General features: G+C 51.1%; 1 protein-coding gene across 8 annotated transcripts in view; it reads left to right on the plus strand.

Moving 5' to 3' along the window:
* The window catches only part of PIF1 (PIF1 5'-to-3' DNA helicase), a 71,624-nt gene extending 54,318 nt beyond the window's left edge, over nt 1-17,306 (plus strand). For 4 of the 8 annotated variants that reach the window (XM_082737201.1, XM_082737200.1, XM_082737199.1 and 1 more), the window contains exons 3-14: nt 8,921-9,497; nt 10,326-10,458; nt 10,553-10,678; nt 10,793-10,946; nt 11,038-11,152; nt 11,230-11,336; nt 12,707-12,846; nt 13,420-13,526; nt 14,200-14,287; nt 14,424-14,569; nt 15,214-15,405; nt 15,616-17,306. In XM_082737201.1, the coding sequence (XP_082593327.1) occupies nt 8,921-9,497; nt 10,326-10,458; nt 10,553-10,678; nt 10,793-10,946; nt 11,038-11,152; nt 11,230-11,336; nt 12,707-12,846; nt 13,420-13,526; nt 14,200-14,287; nt 14,424-14,569; nt 15,214-15,405; nt 15,616-15,675 (1,945 nt within the window). In that variant the 3' untranslated portion in view covers nt 15,676-17,306. Of the gene's footprint in view, nt 1-55; nt 400-5,288; nt 7,168-7,560; nt 8,267-8,920; nt 9,498-10,325; nt 10,459-10,552; nt 10,679-10,792; nt 10,947-11,037; nt 11,153-11,229; nt 11,337-12,706; nt 12,847-13,419; nt 13,527-14,199; nt 14,288-14,423; nt 14,570-15,213; nt 15,406-15,615 lie in introns of those variants that run through there. The other 4 variants (XM_082737197.1, XM_082737203.1, XM_082737204.1 and 1 more) reach the window with 4 other exon arrangements.
* Nucleotides 17,307-17,595: the final 289 nt, after the last annotated feature.

Below are 17,595 nucleotides of genomic sequence, written 5' to 3' on the forward strand. Positions count from 1 at the left end.
GGAGGGACAGGGCGGAGAGAGGTTTCCCCGACCCGCCGAGGAAGAGGGACTGGGAGGGGACAGAGGATGCGGGGGACAGGGAGGAGGGAGGGGGAGGGGGCTTCCGGCCAGAGGCTGACGGGAGGGACGCGGGCGGGGCCCGAGGGCGGGACTGGGGTGGGGCAGGACTAGCGAGCGCCGGAGGCGCTGGCGAGTTGCGCCTTTGAGGTTTCCAGACCTGAGAGGGGTGGGGTTGTGGGACTGGCCCATGAGGCCCTGGGCGGCCCAGAGATGGGGGGCACCAAGAGGCTCCTCCTTTTTCTCCTCGACGATGGGGCAGTGGCGACGACTTGGTCCTCTTCTCCCAGGAACCTCTTCGCAGGGCCGGGCCTGGACCTCGCGTCCGGTCCGGATAATCGGGTAACGGGAAGACTTGGGGCTGGGAATCTGGATTTAAGGAGTTTCTTGTGGGGGAGGGGGCGCTACCTCTGGTTCTCAGGGGTCCCCAAATGCAGTGTTCTTCTGCCCTCGTTGGACTTTGCACAGAGCTGTTCTCCCTGGTTCCTATATCTGAGGGTCATCCTGCAACTCCCACCTCCATCCAGTGGTGATCTTCCAGGCTCCACAGCCTTGCTGGGAGTGGAATGTTTACACCGTGCGCCCTCATTTGACATTTGGAGAAACAGAGGTCCAAAGAGAGAAAGTGACTGGCTACATCCCAGCCTCCAGCACCATCCCTCCCCCTTCCCTCTCAGCTCTCCTAGCCAACTTTGCCTAAGCTTGTTTCAGCTGGAAGAATTAAGTATATGTGGGATCAACAGTGACCTCCTTTGGCTCTGGCTGCTATAGCAGCAGCTGCACCAGTTGACCAGGTTCCCCTTTCACAGCCTTCTGCTGGCCCTCATGCCCCTAAGCCACTTAGAGCCCTGCATGGAAAAGGGTAGCCTGGGGTCCAAGGGGGAGGAAGATGGGGACCTACTTTGTCTTTATGACTGCGCCTGGGTTCCTTCATTTTACAGGATCTGAGAAAGTCAGTGTATGTGGCAACCTCTTGCAACCAGTCCATGGTTTTATTCCCTCAGTACGGTTTATATTGGTTTACTCCCTTTCCAAGCTGGGCATCTCATGCCTGAGGACTCAGAAGATCCTGTACCTGGAGACTCAGAAAAACACCTGAGGGAGACCAGAGACCCTGGGGAATTCACGTTAGTTGCACAGAAGCAGCTCATGGTTGGGGTGGGGTAAGGTCAGTTTTCACATCCAGCGAGCTCAGTAATTTTTGGGAGTGAGCCACTGACAACCACTTTGGCATCAGTTTCCCCATCCCAGCCCATGCTGGCCCTCTAGTTGTTGCCTCCACACCACATGCATTCATTCAACACAAATATTTTATTCACCTTGTCAGTCCTTACTCTAATGGCTGTAAAATAATGGCCCAGTCCTCTATCAAGAAAGACATGTAAACAGATGAGAAGAGTATGTTAAATGTATATAAGGGTAAGTGTATATTAGGAAGAGCACCAAAACTGGGACAAAGGGGCAAGATGAGCATTTTAGGCAGAGGGGAGAGTAGAGCCATGACAAAGAGAAATGAAGCAGTAGTGTGTGTGTGTGTGTGTGTGTGTGTGTAGGGCAGCCAAGCTGGAGAAGCAGAGCTCAGCGTAGAAAGGACCTTGAGGGCTGTGTTGAGAAGACTGAATTATAACCTCAGGGCAAGGGGAAGTCATTGAAAGTTTCTGGCTGTGGAAGTGATTGAGTCTCTTTTGCATGTACACAGTATTATCAACAAAACAAATTTAGGGCCTTTGAAGTGGGGTGCTTTCCAATACTTCATCCTGGCATTTGTTCACTCAAAAGAATTTAGGGAGCCTCTGTCATCTATCTGCTCACTATACTAAACTCCTCACATGTATCTCCTTTAATCTTCACAAAAGTGGATAATGACCTACGAGATGGATACAATTGTTATCTTCATTTCAATGAAGCTTAGACGTATTTCAGGTCCCTTGACTGGTGAGTAGTAGTTGCAAGGATTCGAACCTCGCCTGACTCCAGAGTCCTTGCTCTCGACTGCATGTTTCGGCAGCACTGTATGACCAGGCCACACAGGATCCGGGCCCTGCCTTGGAGGGCTGCAGAGCCAATAGGAAGGCAGACAACTCCTTAGAAGGGCTCTGAAGAAAAAGTACACAGTGTGTGGTGAGAGCTGCTTCCCAGAGGAAGGGCTGGAAAGACTGAGAGTAGGCTCCTTGCTCAATGGGGAGTCTGCTTCTCCCTTTCCCTCTGCTTATTCTCTCTCTGTGTCAAACGTATCTTAAATATATATATATATATATATATATATATATATATATATATATATATATATATATATATATTATGTGGGTTTTTAACTTGAACTAAAAATGGTGGTGCATTTACTGAGATAAAGACAGGAGAAACACGGGTTTATGCGGTGTTGGAGAGGGAGATTAAAACCTGTTCTGGAGAAAGTGAGTTTGACATGCCTGCCAGGCATCTGTGTAGTGATACCAGGAGGACAAATGGAGACAGAGCTGGAGTTCAGGGGAGACAGGGGCTAGGGATACAATATTGGGAATCAGCATGCAGCTGATAATCAAGCCACGGGATTGGGAAAGATAGAAGGGGAAAAAAAAGTCCTTCCACATTGAGAGGTCTTGGTAGGGAAAAGGGGCTAATAAAGGAGACCTATATGGTACAGCCAGTAAATACAAAGAAACAAAGGAAGTGTGCTGTGGAAAAGAACAAAGGATTTCAAGGAGGGAGGGTCACCTGTACCAGGGATTTAATGAGTGTCAGCTAACTGGTGATGAAGGAATGCCAGGTGAGGTAGTGCTCTGGAAGCTGGAAGACCCTTTCAGCATCTCTACCAAACTGTCCCTATAAGCTTAGGGTTGTAAAGTCTCTTTTATTTTTTTCTTAAAGATTCTATTTATTTATTAGAGAGAAAGTGAGCACAAGAGAGGGAGAGAGCGCGAGCAGGGGAAGGAGCAGAGGGAGAGGGAAAAACAGATTCCCCACTAAGCAGGAAGCCTGATTCCGCTGCTCCATACTGAGACTCCAGGATCATGACCTGAGCAAAAGGTAGACGCTTAACCGCTTAAGCTTAACCGACTGAGCTAGTCAGGAGCCTCTGTAAAGGCTCTTTTAAGTATCAAATGAGATTACGGAAGAAAAGGCATTCTGTAAACCGCCCAGTCCCGTCCGATTAATGTCGCTATTGGTTTTTAGTAATGAGGCGATTAAAATTGAGACCACAGGTAAAAGAGAGCGCATGACTTATGGAAAGAGTTCTCAAGGAGAAAACTTGATAATGACGAAAACTCGTTCCTCCTAAGAGCTTGCGTTAAAACCAGGCTTGGGGTTAGGTGAGAGATCCAGGAGCTGTGGGGAGCTTCTTTTTTAACTGACACTGGCACCCACCCCCCCACCCCGGCAGCACTGAGGAGAACAGTGAGAATGGCAACAACTGCCCAAAGCCTGGAAAGAGGAAGTCTGGCCCGGGACGTGAAATCCTCTGGTTCCGCCTCCTTCATCCACGGACCAATCAGGACCCAACTGACGGGGCCGCGGCGCTGGGACGGGGAAGAGGGCGGAGCCTGAGGACCGTTAATCAACCGCTAAGCGGTACCCAGTTACTCATTCGATTCCTTTCCCTACAAGGACTCATTGTTGCTGCTCCTACAAACCACCACTTTGGAAAAATCCGTAGCAATCTCATATAAAACTAAATGTACACCTAGTCAATGACCCGGCAATTTTTTTTTTTTAAAGATTTGTTTATTTTAGAGCATGCAGGGGTGAGGGTCAGAGGGAAAGGAAGAGAGAAAATTAAGCAGAATCATGCTGAGCATGGAGCCAGACCTGGGGCTCGATCCCACTATCCGGACATCGCGACCTGGGTGGGAACCAAAAGCCAGAGGCTTAATGGACTGTGCCACCCCTGATGACCCAGTAATTTCTCACTGAAATATTTATTTCTTAAAAAGTAAAGCATAGGGCGCCTGGGTGGCTCAGTGGGTTAAAGCCTCTGCCTTCGGCTCAGGTCATGATCCCAGGGTGCTGGGATCGAGCCCCACATCGGGCTTTCTGCTCAGCGGGGAGCCTGCTTCCCCCTGTCTCTCTCTGCCTGCCTCTCTGCCTACTTGTGATCTCTGTCAAATAAATAAATTAAAAAAAAAAAAGTAAAGCATAAATCTATAGAAAGCCCAGATATCTATCAACAGGAAAATGGAAAAACTAGTATATTCATACAGTGGAATACTACTCAGCAACAAAAAGGAACCAGCTACTAATAAAGCAACATGGATGAATTTAATTTAAGGAAATCATTATGCTCAGTGAAAGAAACCTGTACACACAAGAATACATAACATATAATTCCATTTATAAGAAATTTTAAAACAATCTGTGGTGAAAAAAAAAATCAGAGAAGAGTTGCCTAAGGAATGAGGATGGGGGGGGAAGGATTGAGGATGGGGATTGACTAGGAAGGAAGTAACATGAGGGAACTTTCTAGGCGATGATAATGTTCTTAGAACTTTGTGCAATAAAGGAAATGTCCTAAATCTATGTTGTCTAATGCAGTAGCTACTAGCCACATGTGGCTGTTGAGCATTTGAAGTGTGGCCAGTGGGATTCAAAAACTGAATTTTAAATTTTATTTAATTAATTTGAATTTAAAATTAGCCACATGTGACTAGTGGCTACCATATTGGACAGCAGAGTTTATATCCTGATAAGGGTTGGGCTGCACAGATATTTGTATTTGTCAAAACTCTTCTCATGATAAGCCTAAGAGTTGTGCATTTTACCATATGTAAAGTTTACATTAAAAAGATAAGCATACGGGTGCCTGGGTGGCTCAGCTGTTAAGCATCTGCATTCAGCTCAGGTCATGATCCCAGGGCCCTGGGATCGAACCCCACATCCGGCTCCCTGATCCACGGGAAGCCTGCTAATGCCTCTCCCACTCTCCCTGCTTGTGTTCCTGCTCTCACTGTCTCTATCTCTCAAATAGTAAATAAAGTCTTTAAAAAAAAAAAAAAAGATAAGCATAAAAAAGAAAGATAAGCGTAGGGGAGACTTGGCTGTCAATTAGCATCTGACTTAGACTTGGGTCATGATCTCAGGGTCCTAGGATGGAGGTCCACATAGGGCTCCCCACTCACCAGGGAGTCTGTTTGTCCCTCTCCCTCTGGCCCTCCCCCCACTTATGCCCTCTCTCTCTCAAATAAAAAAACATATATTTTAAAAGATTTTATTTATTTATTTAACAGAGAGAGGGACAGCGAAAGAGGGAACACAAGCAGAGGGAGTGGAAGAGGGAGAAGCAGGCTCCCCACAGAGCAGGGGGACTCTATCCCAGGACCCTGGGATCATGACCTGAGCCAAAGGCAGACACTTGACTGAGCCACCAAGGTGCCCTATAATGTTTTTTAAATAGGAAGGTAGGTAGGTAGATAGATAGATAAGCATAGGGGTACCTGTCTGGCTCAATCAGTAGAGCATGCAACTCTTGATCTCAGGGTTGTGAGTTCAGGCCCCACATTGGCCATGGACCCTACTTAAGGAAGAAAACAAGCATAAACTAGTTAATGCTATGCATGTTGAAGTGTTTAGATGTGAAATGTTCTGTTTTCTGCAACTTTAAAATACATAACAGATGAATTCATGGATGTTGAGATGGACAGACGACTAGGCATGTGATAAATACAACAAAATATTATAGACTTTTGATGGTGGGTATATGAGTGTTCACTGTAAAGTTCTTTCAACCTTTCCGTATATGTTGGAACATTTTCAGAATAAAATGTTGGGGGGTGCCTGGGTGGCTCAGTGGGTTAAAGCCTCTGCCTTTGGCTCAGGTCATGATCCCAGGGTCCTGGGATCGAGTCCCGCATCGGGCTCTCTGCTCAGCCGGGAGCCTGTTCCCTCTCTCTCTCTCTGCCTGCCTCTCTGCCTACTTGTGATCTCTGTCAAATAAATCTTAAAAAAAAAAAAAAGAATAAAATGTTGGGGTCACCAAGGGCTGAGAGGAGAAAGGAGTAGGGGGTTATTATCTAATGGGTAAAACTTTCTGTTTGGGATGATGAAAATTTTCTGGAAATAGTGATGATGTTTATGCAACAATCAGGTACATCAAGTACTTCATGGGAATGAGTTGTACACTTAAAAATAGTTAGATGGTAAATTTTATGTATATTGTATTTTTTTTTTTAAAGTTCAAAGCTCAAAAGAAAAAAACTATTGGGGAAAAATCCATGTGGAAGTGTCTGTGCCTTCTCTAGAGGTAGTCTGGGGTACTTCACAGAGTGAAAGGGAAAGGGAGTATGTTGCTTGTGAGTGCGCCAAGCCCATTATAAGAAAAGGGTAATGGGGGGCGCCTGGGTGGCTCAGTGGGTTAAGTCGCTGCCTTCGGCTCAGGTCCTGATCTCAGGGTCCTGGGATCGAGTCCAGCATCGGGCTCTCTGCTCAGCAGGGAGCCTGTTCCCACTCTCTCTCTCTCTCTGCCTGCCTCTCCATCTACTTGTGATTTCTCTCTGTCAAATAAATTAAATCTTTTTAAAAAAATTTATCTTAAAAAAAAAAAAGGTAATGGGAAGAGAGAACAGAGGCTGTGGAAACAGAACAGGGTTTATAATCCCAGTTTTCTCACTTTCTGGCTGTGTGACTGTACTTGTTCTTAGTGCTATTGCTCTAACAAATTATCACAAATTTAGTGGCTTAAAACAACACAAATTTATTATCTTGAGTTCAGGAGGTCTGATATGTGTCTCACTGGGCCAAAATAAAGATCTGTGTTCCTTCTATAGACTCTTAATAGGCAGGAACAATATTTCTCCTGGTTTTTTCCTAACAGTTTTATTGAGATATAAATACATACCATACAGTTTACCCATTTAAAGCAAACAATTCAGTGGTTTTAGTATAGTCACAGAGCTACACAATCATCACATTTTCATCTCTCACCATTTTTATATATGAGGAAACAGAGGTTTGAGACATTAAGGAAACTCTCTTAGAGAAACCTCTAACTGGCAGGGCTGGGGCGCGGCAGGGGCTTTCAGGAGCTGAGATTCCAGTGCACGCCTAGATTCCCTTCATGAAGTTCGACTAGTCCCCTGGGAACAGTGTGGTGCAGTAAACAGCAGATGTTCACACCAGGTGAGACTCGGGTTCAAGGCTTTGTTTTGCTATCTGCAAGCTATGTGGCCTTTGGTAAAATCTGTTGGAGCCTCATTTGAAAAATGAGGGCAATAAATCTGGAGGGTGACTCACCTGAAAGATCCCTTCCAGCTAATAAATGCCAAGCCTCAATAAGGGGGAAGAAAAGATAATTAAAAATAAATTATCCAAGGGTGCCTGGGTGGCTCAGTGGGTTAAGGCCTCTGCCTTCAGCTCGGGTCATGGTCCCAGGGTCTTGGGATCGAGCCCGCGTCGGGCTCTCTGCTCAGTGGGGAGCCTGCTTCCCCTCTCTCTCTGCCTGCCTCTCGGCCTACTTGTGATCTCTTTCTGTCAAATAAATAAATAAAATCTTTTTTAAAAATAAATAAATAAATTATCCAGCATCCAGTGCAACAAAAGGGATACGAATTCCCTGAAGACAGCGGCTCACGTACTTCTTTGTACTTCCTGAGCACCTGGCGCAGGTTTTGGAATTCCTCCCCAAAGGGCCTCAGCCCGGTGAGAGACAAATGAGTAAACTGACCCTTACAGAGGCACAGAAAGGTGGAAAGAGCAGTGGGGGCGATGAGGGTTGTGGGGGTAGTTACCTCGGGGTAGTCGGCGCAGGAGTGGGCAACTGCCAAGTGAAGGTAAACACGGGTGGGTGGGATCAGGGGCAGCTCTTTCCAAAGGCCAAGTTCAGCCGCAGTGTGAGGGCTGGACCGAGAAAAAGCGTGTTGGAGGTATTGTTCTAAAAACAAATCTTCAAGCGGCATTGGGTGACACAACATCACGCGTGGCCGAGCTCCGCCCCTTCCCACCTCTCCCGCTGGTGCACGAGATTTGGTGTACTCGCCCACCACAATAAGCCTCCTCTCGCCGCCTTGCAATTGGTACAGCCCAAGCTCTGGGAAAAGACGCCCGTTGTCACGCCCCTGCCTCTGATTGGCTGGAGAATTTAAAGATCCGGCCGGTAATAGGGTGATTTTCTACTTCTAGTATTTGAAAGTTCTTACTGCTCGAGGTTCACTAGGGGCCGGCTCTGGTTAGCGTGTTCGTCCGAGTACCGGTGCAAGTGAGTGTCCACGCGAGCCCAGAGGTGGGAGACAGAGAGCCTGCTTTTTCAAAGGGTCTCTGCCGGGAGGGTGCAGACGAGTGGGTCAGACGGAGGAAACATGGTTTCCCGAGCTCCGGGGTCCCCGGCGATTTCCCCAGCCAAACATTCTCTACCCGGTGCCCACTTTGAGATGGGAAGGAAGAGTCAGGGCTTGGGAATCACACTAACTCTGACTCCTACCAGTCGTTGTAACCTCTCCCACTCTGTTTCCACTAATGTACACGGGGAATAGTGAGACTGACCTGGCTGCATGTAAACCACTGAACGTATTTGGAAGACAGAATGTGCCCTGGCTCATCTCTCCACTTAAGCTTCCCTTGCTTCCTTGGGAGAGGACTCGGGATTCCCTTGCCCGCTCTGGGCTTCTTGGAATCAGGCTTCTTTTTTGTTCAGAAGTCGGACAGCTGAGGTTCACCATTCCTGAGTGCATTTGACGCTGCCCCGTCCACCTCTCTGGAAAATACTGCTAAGAGCGTAATGTCTGCGTGAATTTCGGTTGATCCCAGGTCCCTCTTGCCGTCTCCGTGACCTCTTTGTCTTACCAGTGACAGCTTCCGTGAACTTCTGTGGCCTTGACCGGGCTCCCTATTAGGTCCACTGAGTCCTTATGACTCCGGCTCTCCGGACTTTTTGCAGATCTGCAGAGGCGGTGGCGATGCTATCGGGCACCCAGGCAGCGCCTGCGGGATTCGAGGACGCGGAGCTGCGGTGCCGCGTGGCTCTGGAGGAGCTGAGCCCGGGCGGGCAGCCGCGAAAGCGCCAGGCCTTACGCTCTGCGGAGCTGAGCCTGGGGCGGAATGAGCGCCGCGAGTTGCTGCTGCGGCTGCAGGCGCCTGGGTCCGAGGGGCGGCCGCGCTGCTTCCCTCTGCGGGCCGCGCGTCTCTTCACGCGCTTTGCGGCGGCCGGACGCAGCACACTGCGGCTCCCCACCGACGGCGTCCCCGGGGCAGGCGCTGTGCAGCTGCTGCTCTCCGACTGTCCCCCCGACCGCCTGCGACGCTTCCTGCGCACGCTGCGCCTCAAGCTGGCCGCGGCCCCAGGACCCGGGCCGGCCTCCGCCCGGGCGCAGCTGCTGGGACAGCGGCCCCGCGACTTCGTCACCATCAGCCCCGTGCAGCCCGAGGAGATGCAGCGCGCGGCGGCCACCCGGGTCCCGCATGCCACGCCAGTGAAGCGGCCCCTGGAACCCCAGACGGGAGCCAAGCCCAGCACTGTGAGCGCAGGAAAGGGGGGACGCCTCAAGGAGGGGTGTGCCCCTGAGATGGAAAAGACCCAGGGGCCCAAGTTGGGGTGGGGGGAGGTGGTGGGGTTGTTGGTTATCTCAGAGGAGATGCCCATCCAACATCTGAGCATGACAGAGATGTGGGAATTGTGCCTGTGTTTCTGAGTGCAATCCCTGAGTAAGCTAGAACAGGAAGAGCAGGCCCACCTCATGGTAAAAGAGAAAGAGAAGGAGATTTCAGAAGAAAAAGTCGGAGGCTATTGGGCCTGGAGAAGGAGAGGAGCTCTTGGAGAGAAGTGGCCAGAGTGTCAGGCACAGCCAACAGTTCTGATCAGTTGGAAGGGACAGAGTCTGGAAGGTCTGACAGTGTTTGTGAACTGGGACGCCTGGATCACAGACCACAGGGTTTTGAGACTAAGCTGGGGAGAAGATGGAGATGAAGCCAGGCAGGGTATTGCTATGAGACAGGCAGGTTTGTGATGGGAAGAGAAGTGAGAAGGAAGGACCTGTGAGAGAACCAGGAGATTTAGGGAAACCAGGAGACAGAGCCAAGGGAGGATCCAGACCCAACCAGTGCAGTTACCAGGGCACCAGGGATCAGTGGAGATCCAGCCTTGAGCCCTTCCTCAAGGAGAGACCTGGCCTGGAGTAGTTATTAGTAAGATCTCCTGGGGAACCAAAACTGCCCACGGGCTTCAAGGAATGAAACCAGCAGAGACACAAAGGGCTACCAGGCCTAGCATGGCATACAGGCTAAGAAGGGAGGGGCAATGCCTAAGTGGGAGTAGGAAGCCCTAAGATAATCCTGTCCCCCCACAGGAAGCCCCAAGATGGCCCTTGCCTGTGAAGAGGCTGAGCTTGCCCCCAACAAAACCACAGCTTTCTAAGGAGCAGGCTGCTGTGCTAAGGGTTGTCCTGAAAGGCCAGAGCATCTTCTTCACTGGGAGTGCAGGTAGTGGGGTGAGAGGGGGCAGCATCAGGGGTTGGGGGAACGGTGATGGGGTAGGATAGAGGAGCAGGAGACCCTGACTTTACCCTCTCTCCAGGGACAGGAAAGTCTTATCTGCTGAAGCGTATCCTGGGCTCACTGCCTCCCACAGGTACTGTGGCTACGGCCAGCACTGGGGCGGCAGCCTGCCACATCGGGGGTACCACGCTCCATGCCTTTGCAGGTAAGTGGGAACCTCTGGGGCTTCAGCAGGAAGCCAGCCAGTCCTGTGAGATGGGAGAGGGGGCTCTGGGCTGAGACATGGCTAGGGTCTCAGGCTGCATGGAATCACTCACAGGCATCGGCTCAGGCCAGGCTCCCCTAGCCCAGTGTGTGGCCCTGGCCCAGCGGCCAGCTGTGCGGCAAGGCTGGCTGAACTGCCAGCGGCTAGTCATCGATGAGATCTCCATGGTGGAGGCTGACCTGTTTGACAAGCTGGAAGCAGTGGCCAGGTCAGTATGTGCAGCAAGGGCTGGGTTTTGGTGGTTTTCCATCTGGAACCTGGCCACCTCAGCTTCTAAAGTCCCCCATGCTCCTATGCAGAGCTGTCCGGCAACAGGACAAGCCTTTTGGAGGGATCCAGCTCATCATCTGTGGGGACTTCCTACAGCTGCCCCCTGTAACCAAGGGATCCCAGCCCCCGAAGTTCTGCTTTCAGGTATCACTCACCCTCCGGCCCTGGCCCCTGACAGGTGCCTGCTCTTCTCCCTGAAACCCCTACCCTACCCCCACCAGGCCAAGAGCTGGAGAAGGTGTGTCCCAGTGACTCTGGAGCTGACCGAAGTGTGGAGGCAGGCAGACCAGAACTTCATCTCTCTGCTGCAAGCTGTCAGGCTGGGAAGGTGCGCCCCGGTGAACAGAGAAGGGGGAAAAGTGCTTCGTGGTCCCATAGAAGGTGGTTACTCTCTGAGCATTGGGACTCTGTCTCCTCCAAGGTTGGGTCCCCATCACCCAGCACACGCCCTGGTGCAGAGTAGGTGTCAGGAAAATATGGGCACATGGGTACACAAGAAGAAATCAGAGATGTTAATACTCCTACTTCACAGATGCAGAAATGGGGCGTTCAAAGAGGTGAAGTGACTTGCCCCAAATTCCAGCCAGTAAGTGACTGGGCTGGGATTTGAACCTGGCCTGACTCTAAAACCCAAGTTCCTTCCACTCTTAGAGGCTACAGCATCATTTGGTGAGGGAGAGAGTTTTCAGGCACCATCCCACCCCAACTAGGACAAAAGGTTGAAATGCTGTGACTATTCTAATGTGCAAGCAGGCAAGAGGCCAGGAAGGCCAAAGACATGGGCCAGAGTTGGGCCTTGAAAACCAGATTGTGACAGGAGGTGGTGGTAGTGAGGGGCTTTCTATGCTTAGGGGCCCTGTCACAGATATATGAGTCAGGTAGGAAGGCACACAGCACACACCAGCATATGCGGGGAACAAGAGGAAGATTGAGTGGCAAAGCAGAGAGAGATATAGGTCTTAAGTTTTTCCCCCACTCTCAAATGATTTGCTGTCGCACCCAGGCTTCTCCAGTGGATGAAGGCTTGAGATAGAAACACAGGCTAAGGGCACCTGGCTGGCTCAGTCGGAGGAGCAAGAGGGTCTTGATCTTAGGATTGGGAGTTTGAGCCCCACATTGGGCATAGAAATTACTTAAATAAATAAATATCATTGAACATTATATCAGAAACTAATGATGTGCTATACATTGGCTAATTGAATTTAAATAAAAACAAACAAACTTAAAAAAGAAAAGAAACACAGGCGAAATTTTTGCTCCCAAGGCAGCAAGCAAGCAAGGCTAGAAGACTGTAGCCTGGAGGCCAGTCTGATGATAGGCTACCAGTATGACAGGATATCAACCTCAGTGCCTTATCGAGGTCCTCTGAACCTCTGGCCTGTGCTCACTCATCATATCCAACTTCCTCAGGAGCACTGGGGTGGGAGGGTGGCTAGCTCCTACCTGGGGACATTCACAGGGAAGGGTGCCTCCTTCTGTGGGAGCAGGGGAATGATCTGTGAATGATCATTTCCCATGTTGGGGCTCTGAGTGGGGAAAGGCAAGTTGGCCAGCCTGGGGGCCAATACATTCTGCCTTGGTGCCCCTTTCTAATTCCCAAGTCTGACCCATGCCCTACGGCTTGGGCCATTATCAGCCAGGTGCCCCACCTTCCCTGGTGTTCAGGTGGGCTCTGCCCTGACAGCCTAGCCCCTACAGGTGCTCAGACGAAGTGACCCGCCAGCTCCAGGCCACAGCCTCCCACAAGGTGGGGCGAGATGGGATTGTGGCCACAAGGCTCTGCACTCACCAGGATGATGTGGCCCTCACCAATGAGAGGCGACTACAGGAACTACCAGGTGAGCAGGGAACCAGGGCTGGTCAAAACCAGCTGGGAAGGGCCATCAGGCTGGTGTGGGTCTCCACCCCCACCTAACAGCCTGGGCCCTTGGGGCCATTTGGCTATTTAGACCCCCAACCTCTCTGGCCATAAAGACTCTTGTATTTGGGACGCCTGGGTGGCTCAGTTGGTTCAACGACTGCCTTCAGCTCAGGTCATGATCCTGGAGTCCTGGGATTGAGTCCCGTATCAGGCTCCCAGCTCCATGGGGAGTCTGCTTCTCCCTCTGACCTTCTCCTCACTCATGCTCTCTCTCACTGTCTCTCTCTCAAATAAATAAATAAAATCTTAAAAAAAAAAAAAAAAAACTTATATTTGCCGATGTAACTGTGACTTTGAGAGGCATGACCTTGAATAGGTCAAGGTCACTGAGCCAGTAAATGCTGGAAGTAAGATTTGAACCCAGGCCTCTGATTCCAGAGCCCCAGCTGTCCCCACTACCTCCTTCTATACCCTGGTCTAACATGTGGTTTTGGAAACTGAACCACAAGTCAATGACTTGTAATCTGTTTGCCTAACTCTTTTTTCCTAGGTGAGATGCACACCTTTAAGGCCATGGACAGCGACCCTGAGCAAGCTCGAACCCTGGATGCCCAGTGTCCTGTTAGCCAGATTCTTCAACTAAAGCTGGGTGCCCAGGTGAATGGGAACCAGAGCCAAGACCTGGGGGCTCTGGGCTTCCCCGGTGCTTGCCCCTCAGCCCAGGCAGCTCCATAGCCAGAGGGCCCAGCTGTGACCCCAGTGAACTCCCTCCCTCCTGTTCCCACCCACTTTCCTGTCTTCAGCTTCCCACTGCTTCTTCTTGCTAGGCCTGGGGCACCAGCAACAGTGCTTTGGACAAGCCCCTTTCCCTTGCTAAAGCTCAGTTTCTGTGAGAGGGCCCTGCTTCTTCCTATGATGTTGGGGTGGGCCAAATGGGAGACTTTCCTTAGGTTCTGAAGGGCACTTAAGTGTTGGAAGAGGGGTACAGGACTGGGGCTATCCCTCACAGTTTTTGTCCATGCACATTCCCTATAATAGAAACAATCATTTTTCAGAGCCCTGTGATGCCCGTTACCTTACCGCTCCTTACTCTCTCCTGAGGCAAACAGCAAACGTCATTCCCCTTTGACATCAGGGGCAACTGAGACTGGAGAAAATAAAGCCGCTTGCCACAGGGGTCACAGTCAGGCAGTGACAGAGTTAAGGATTAGGACTTTGTACCTCTCCAGGTGTTCCCCTAGCTTCTTGGAACTGTCCTAGCGACTGCTGGAGCTGAGGCCAGGTGGGGCCATGGCTGCTCTCTGTGACTCAAGTTTGCTTTCTCTTGCAGGTGATGTTGGTAAAGAACTTAGCAGTGTCCCGGGGCCTGGTGAATGGCGCCCGGGGCGTGGTCATTGGGTTTGAGACTGAGGGGAGAGGTAAGCAATGGGCCTACTGTGTGAGTTTGCAGCCCTGGGGTATGTGTGAGGAGAAGGCTAGGTTGGAGGGGTAAAGCCTGCTCCTCACCTCTGAGCCCTGAAGCAGGGCCAAAAAAAGGTGGGACTTCTCCCTCAGGGCTGCCCCAGGTGCGGTTCCTGTGTGGAGTCACTGAGGTCATCCGCGCTGACCGCTGGATGGTGCAGGCCACAGGGGGCCAGCTCCTCAGCCGGCAGCAGCTGCCCCTCCAGCTGGCCTGGGCAATATCCATCCACAAGAGCCAGGTGAGCAGCCAGTGTGGGGGATGGGGAGGGGCAGGGCAGATGGGGGACAGGATAGGCCTGGGGCATGTTGAAGGAGGTTCTTAAAGGCTTTATGGAGGTTGAGCTTGCCCTGGATGGAAAGTTTCAGACCAGTGGTAGAATTAGCCTTTCTTTTGCACATTTCCTGTCCTCCTTCCTCTACCTTTCCCAGATACACACTGTCCCCTCTGTCATCTCCTTTCCTGCCATTGACTGAGCCACTACCAGATGTTAAATTTAATCCTGACAACTGTATGAGGTGTAGATGTGATAATCGGTCCCATTTTACAGAAGGGAAAACCAAAGCTCAGAGTGGTTAAGTAAGTTGTCCAAGGTCACACAGAGAGGGAGATAGAATCAAGATTCATTTCCTTGCCTGTCTGATCCAGGCCTGAGCTCTTTCCTTTCACCCCCATCCCTCTACTCTAATCCTCAATCTGTGTTTTCTGGACCTGCTCCTACTCAGACACACAATTTCTATCAATCTGTCTCTCTGCCTTGAGACTCTCCAGACTGACTGAAGAGGTCCAGGGGCAGTCTCTGGGCCGGCGCAGGTGGGGTCAGGTTCTTGTGCACAAGGGATTTCAGGCTAAGCTGGTGCTCACTCTGTCCCTCCGTTCCCCCAGGGCATGTCCCTGGACTGCGTGGAGATCTCTTTGGGCCGTGTGTTTGCCAGTGGCCAGGCCTACGTAGCCCTTTCCCGGGCCCGCAGCCTGCAGGGCCTGCGCGTGCTGGACTTTGATCCCATGGTGGTTCGTTGTGATCCCCGTGTGCTGAGCTTCTATGCCGCCCTGCGGAGGGGCAGGGGCCTCAGCCTGGTAAGAGGGAGTCCCCTGTTGGTGGGTCATATGGCATGGGAAGCCAGGAGCTAGGACAGAGGGAAGGCCAAGGGGCCATGGGGTCGGGGTGGCAGAGCCTTCTCCAGCTCTGTTGGGAGCAGGGGCAAGAGGAAGGAGATGCTGGCCACTGGGCTGTGGCCCTGGGGAACAGCATGAGTCCATAACTGGGTTTCTCTGTCTCTGATCCAGAAGTCTCCAAATGATGATGAGGCAGCCTCAGACCAAGAGAATGAGGACCCAAACCTTTGAGCCTCAAAGAGAAGACAAATGGTGGTCTCCCCTTCTACCTCCTCCCTAGTGGGCCAGGGCTCCTGGAAATAACTGGGGGAGGATAGCCAGTGTCTCTTTCTGCCTTCTGCAGGGCTCTCAGTCTCCTGGCAGGGCACAAGGGAGAGCACTTTCCACCCATTTGCCAGCTGTGCCTCAGTTTCTCTCCTTGTCCTGGGTGAGCTACTTCCAGGAATAGGAGAAACCCTTTTCAGGCCAGTTGGGAATGGGCCTATGGTAGCACCTGGTGTTCTAGAACAAAGCTGTCTGTGAGGGCTGGCCCAGGGCCACACGGTTGTGAATGGTGCTTTCTTGGAGCTGCAGAGGGGAGAGGCAGTGAAGACAGGTACTCCAGGAGCAGGAATAGGCTATAGGAGCCCTGGACTGGGAGACTCTGGGCAAATACAGGCCCCAAACAGAGAAGGGAACTGGGGTTAGTTTCATAGGTAGGCCCAGGCTACACAGGCCAGGACAAACCCCTTCCTGAGCCTAACCTGAGAACACTCAATGCAAACCATGTGCCTATATCTTAAGCTCCTTTTTTGGAGAAGAAATAGTATTTAGGGGTATTGAGATGGATGTTCTCAGATTACATTTATTTAGGCCAAATAAACTTGTGAGTTGTATAAGGACTATGAGTTGAGTCATCTACTCTCTTTAAGAAGGCATCCCTGCCTGGGAGACGAGCTACACCTGTAGCCAGGGCCCTCTCCCCATGGGTGCACACAAGGTGTTTGCTACATCATGACACCCTTATGTGAGTTTTTGTTAGGATCATTGGTTATTTGGAAAGCTGAGTTACCCGAGATTGGTGACTCACAATGAAATGACAAGGTGAATCACTGTTGCCCAGGGTTCAGACAAGGACACAGAAGAGAATTCACACGGCAGGATATGGGCCTTCCGTCTCCTCTCTGGTTGCGTAGTCATGGGGGTTTCCCATTCTTCCCCTCCACTCTCCAGAGGAAGGCTGGAGAGAAGTTAGCAGGTGAACAAGTTGGAGAAAGGCATTTAGGAAAAGGGAACTGTACGGTACAGAGGCACAGAGGTGTGAAAGATGGAGCTTAACGTTCTGCTTTATTAGACTCGAAAGCAAGACAAAATGGCAGTTGGGTGAGTCCAGCATATTCCTAAGGGTGCTCAACATGGGGAGGGGTGGATAGAACCCCTCTGGGGAGAAAGAGGGTCTCTTGGAGTCCCACTTCCAGCTAGGCACCACTTGTATCCTGGGCCTGAGAGCTCTGCCCTCAGGCCAGGCGTGACCTGCCTTGGATGGTAATCAGCAACTTACAGTTCTATCTCCTAGAATTAGCCAGAGCCCTTGGGATGGAGAGACCTGGCTTAGATGTCTGAGTTCCCCCATGGCACTCCACACCATGACTCCAGAAAGGAAATACTTCACAAAATGTTTGATAGGGGCGCCTGGGTGGCTCAGTGGGTAAAGCCTCTGCCTTCAGCTCAGGTCACGATCCTAAGGTCCTGGGATCAAGCCCCAAGTCGGGCTCTCTGCTCGGCTGGCGGGGAGCCTGCTTCCCCCACCCTCTGCCTGCCTCTGCCTACTTGGGATCTCTTTCTCGCTTTATAAATAAATAAAATCTTTAAAAAAAAAAAAAGTGTGATAAATGAAAGAATGAGCCCCCTAAGAGGCAGGGATGTTTACTCTGATCTTGCAGAGGAGGGAGCTGAGCCAGGCAGTGGCAGAGCTGGAACTCAAACCCACCCCCCTCCCCCACTCCTCCACCCTTCCTGGAGCCCTGCAGAGGAAGTAAAATGTAGGGCCGAGATGGCAGACCAATGGAGTGTCCACCAGCACCCTCCCCTCAGGAGGGATGCCCAGGAAGGGTTAGCTATGCATGATTCATCCTGGCATATTTTGCCTACCGCCACAGGGCCAATGGTCAT

Source organism: Mustela nivalis, assembly GCF_964662115.1.
Source record: "Mustela nivalis genome assembly, chromosome: 6".
Lineage (NCBI taxonomy): Eukaryota > Metazoa > Chordata > Mammalia > Carnivora > Mustelidae > Mustela > Mustela nivalis.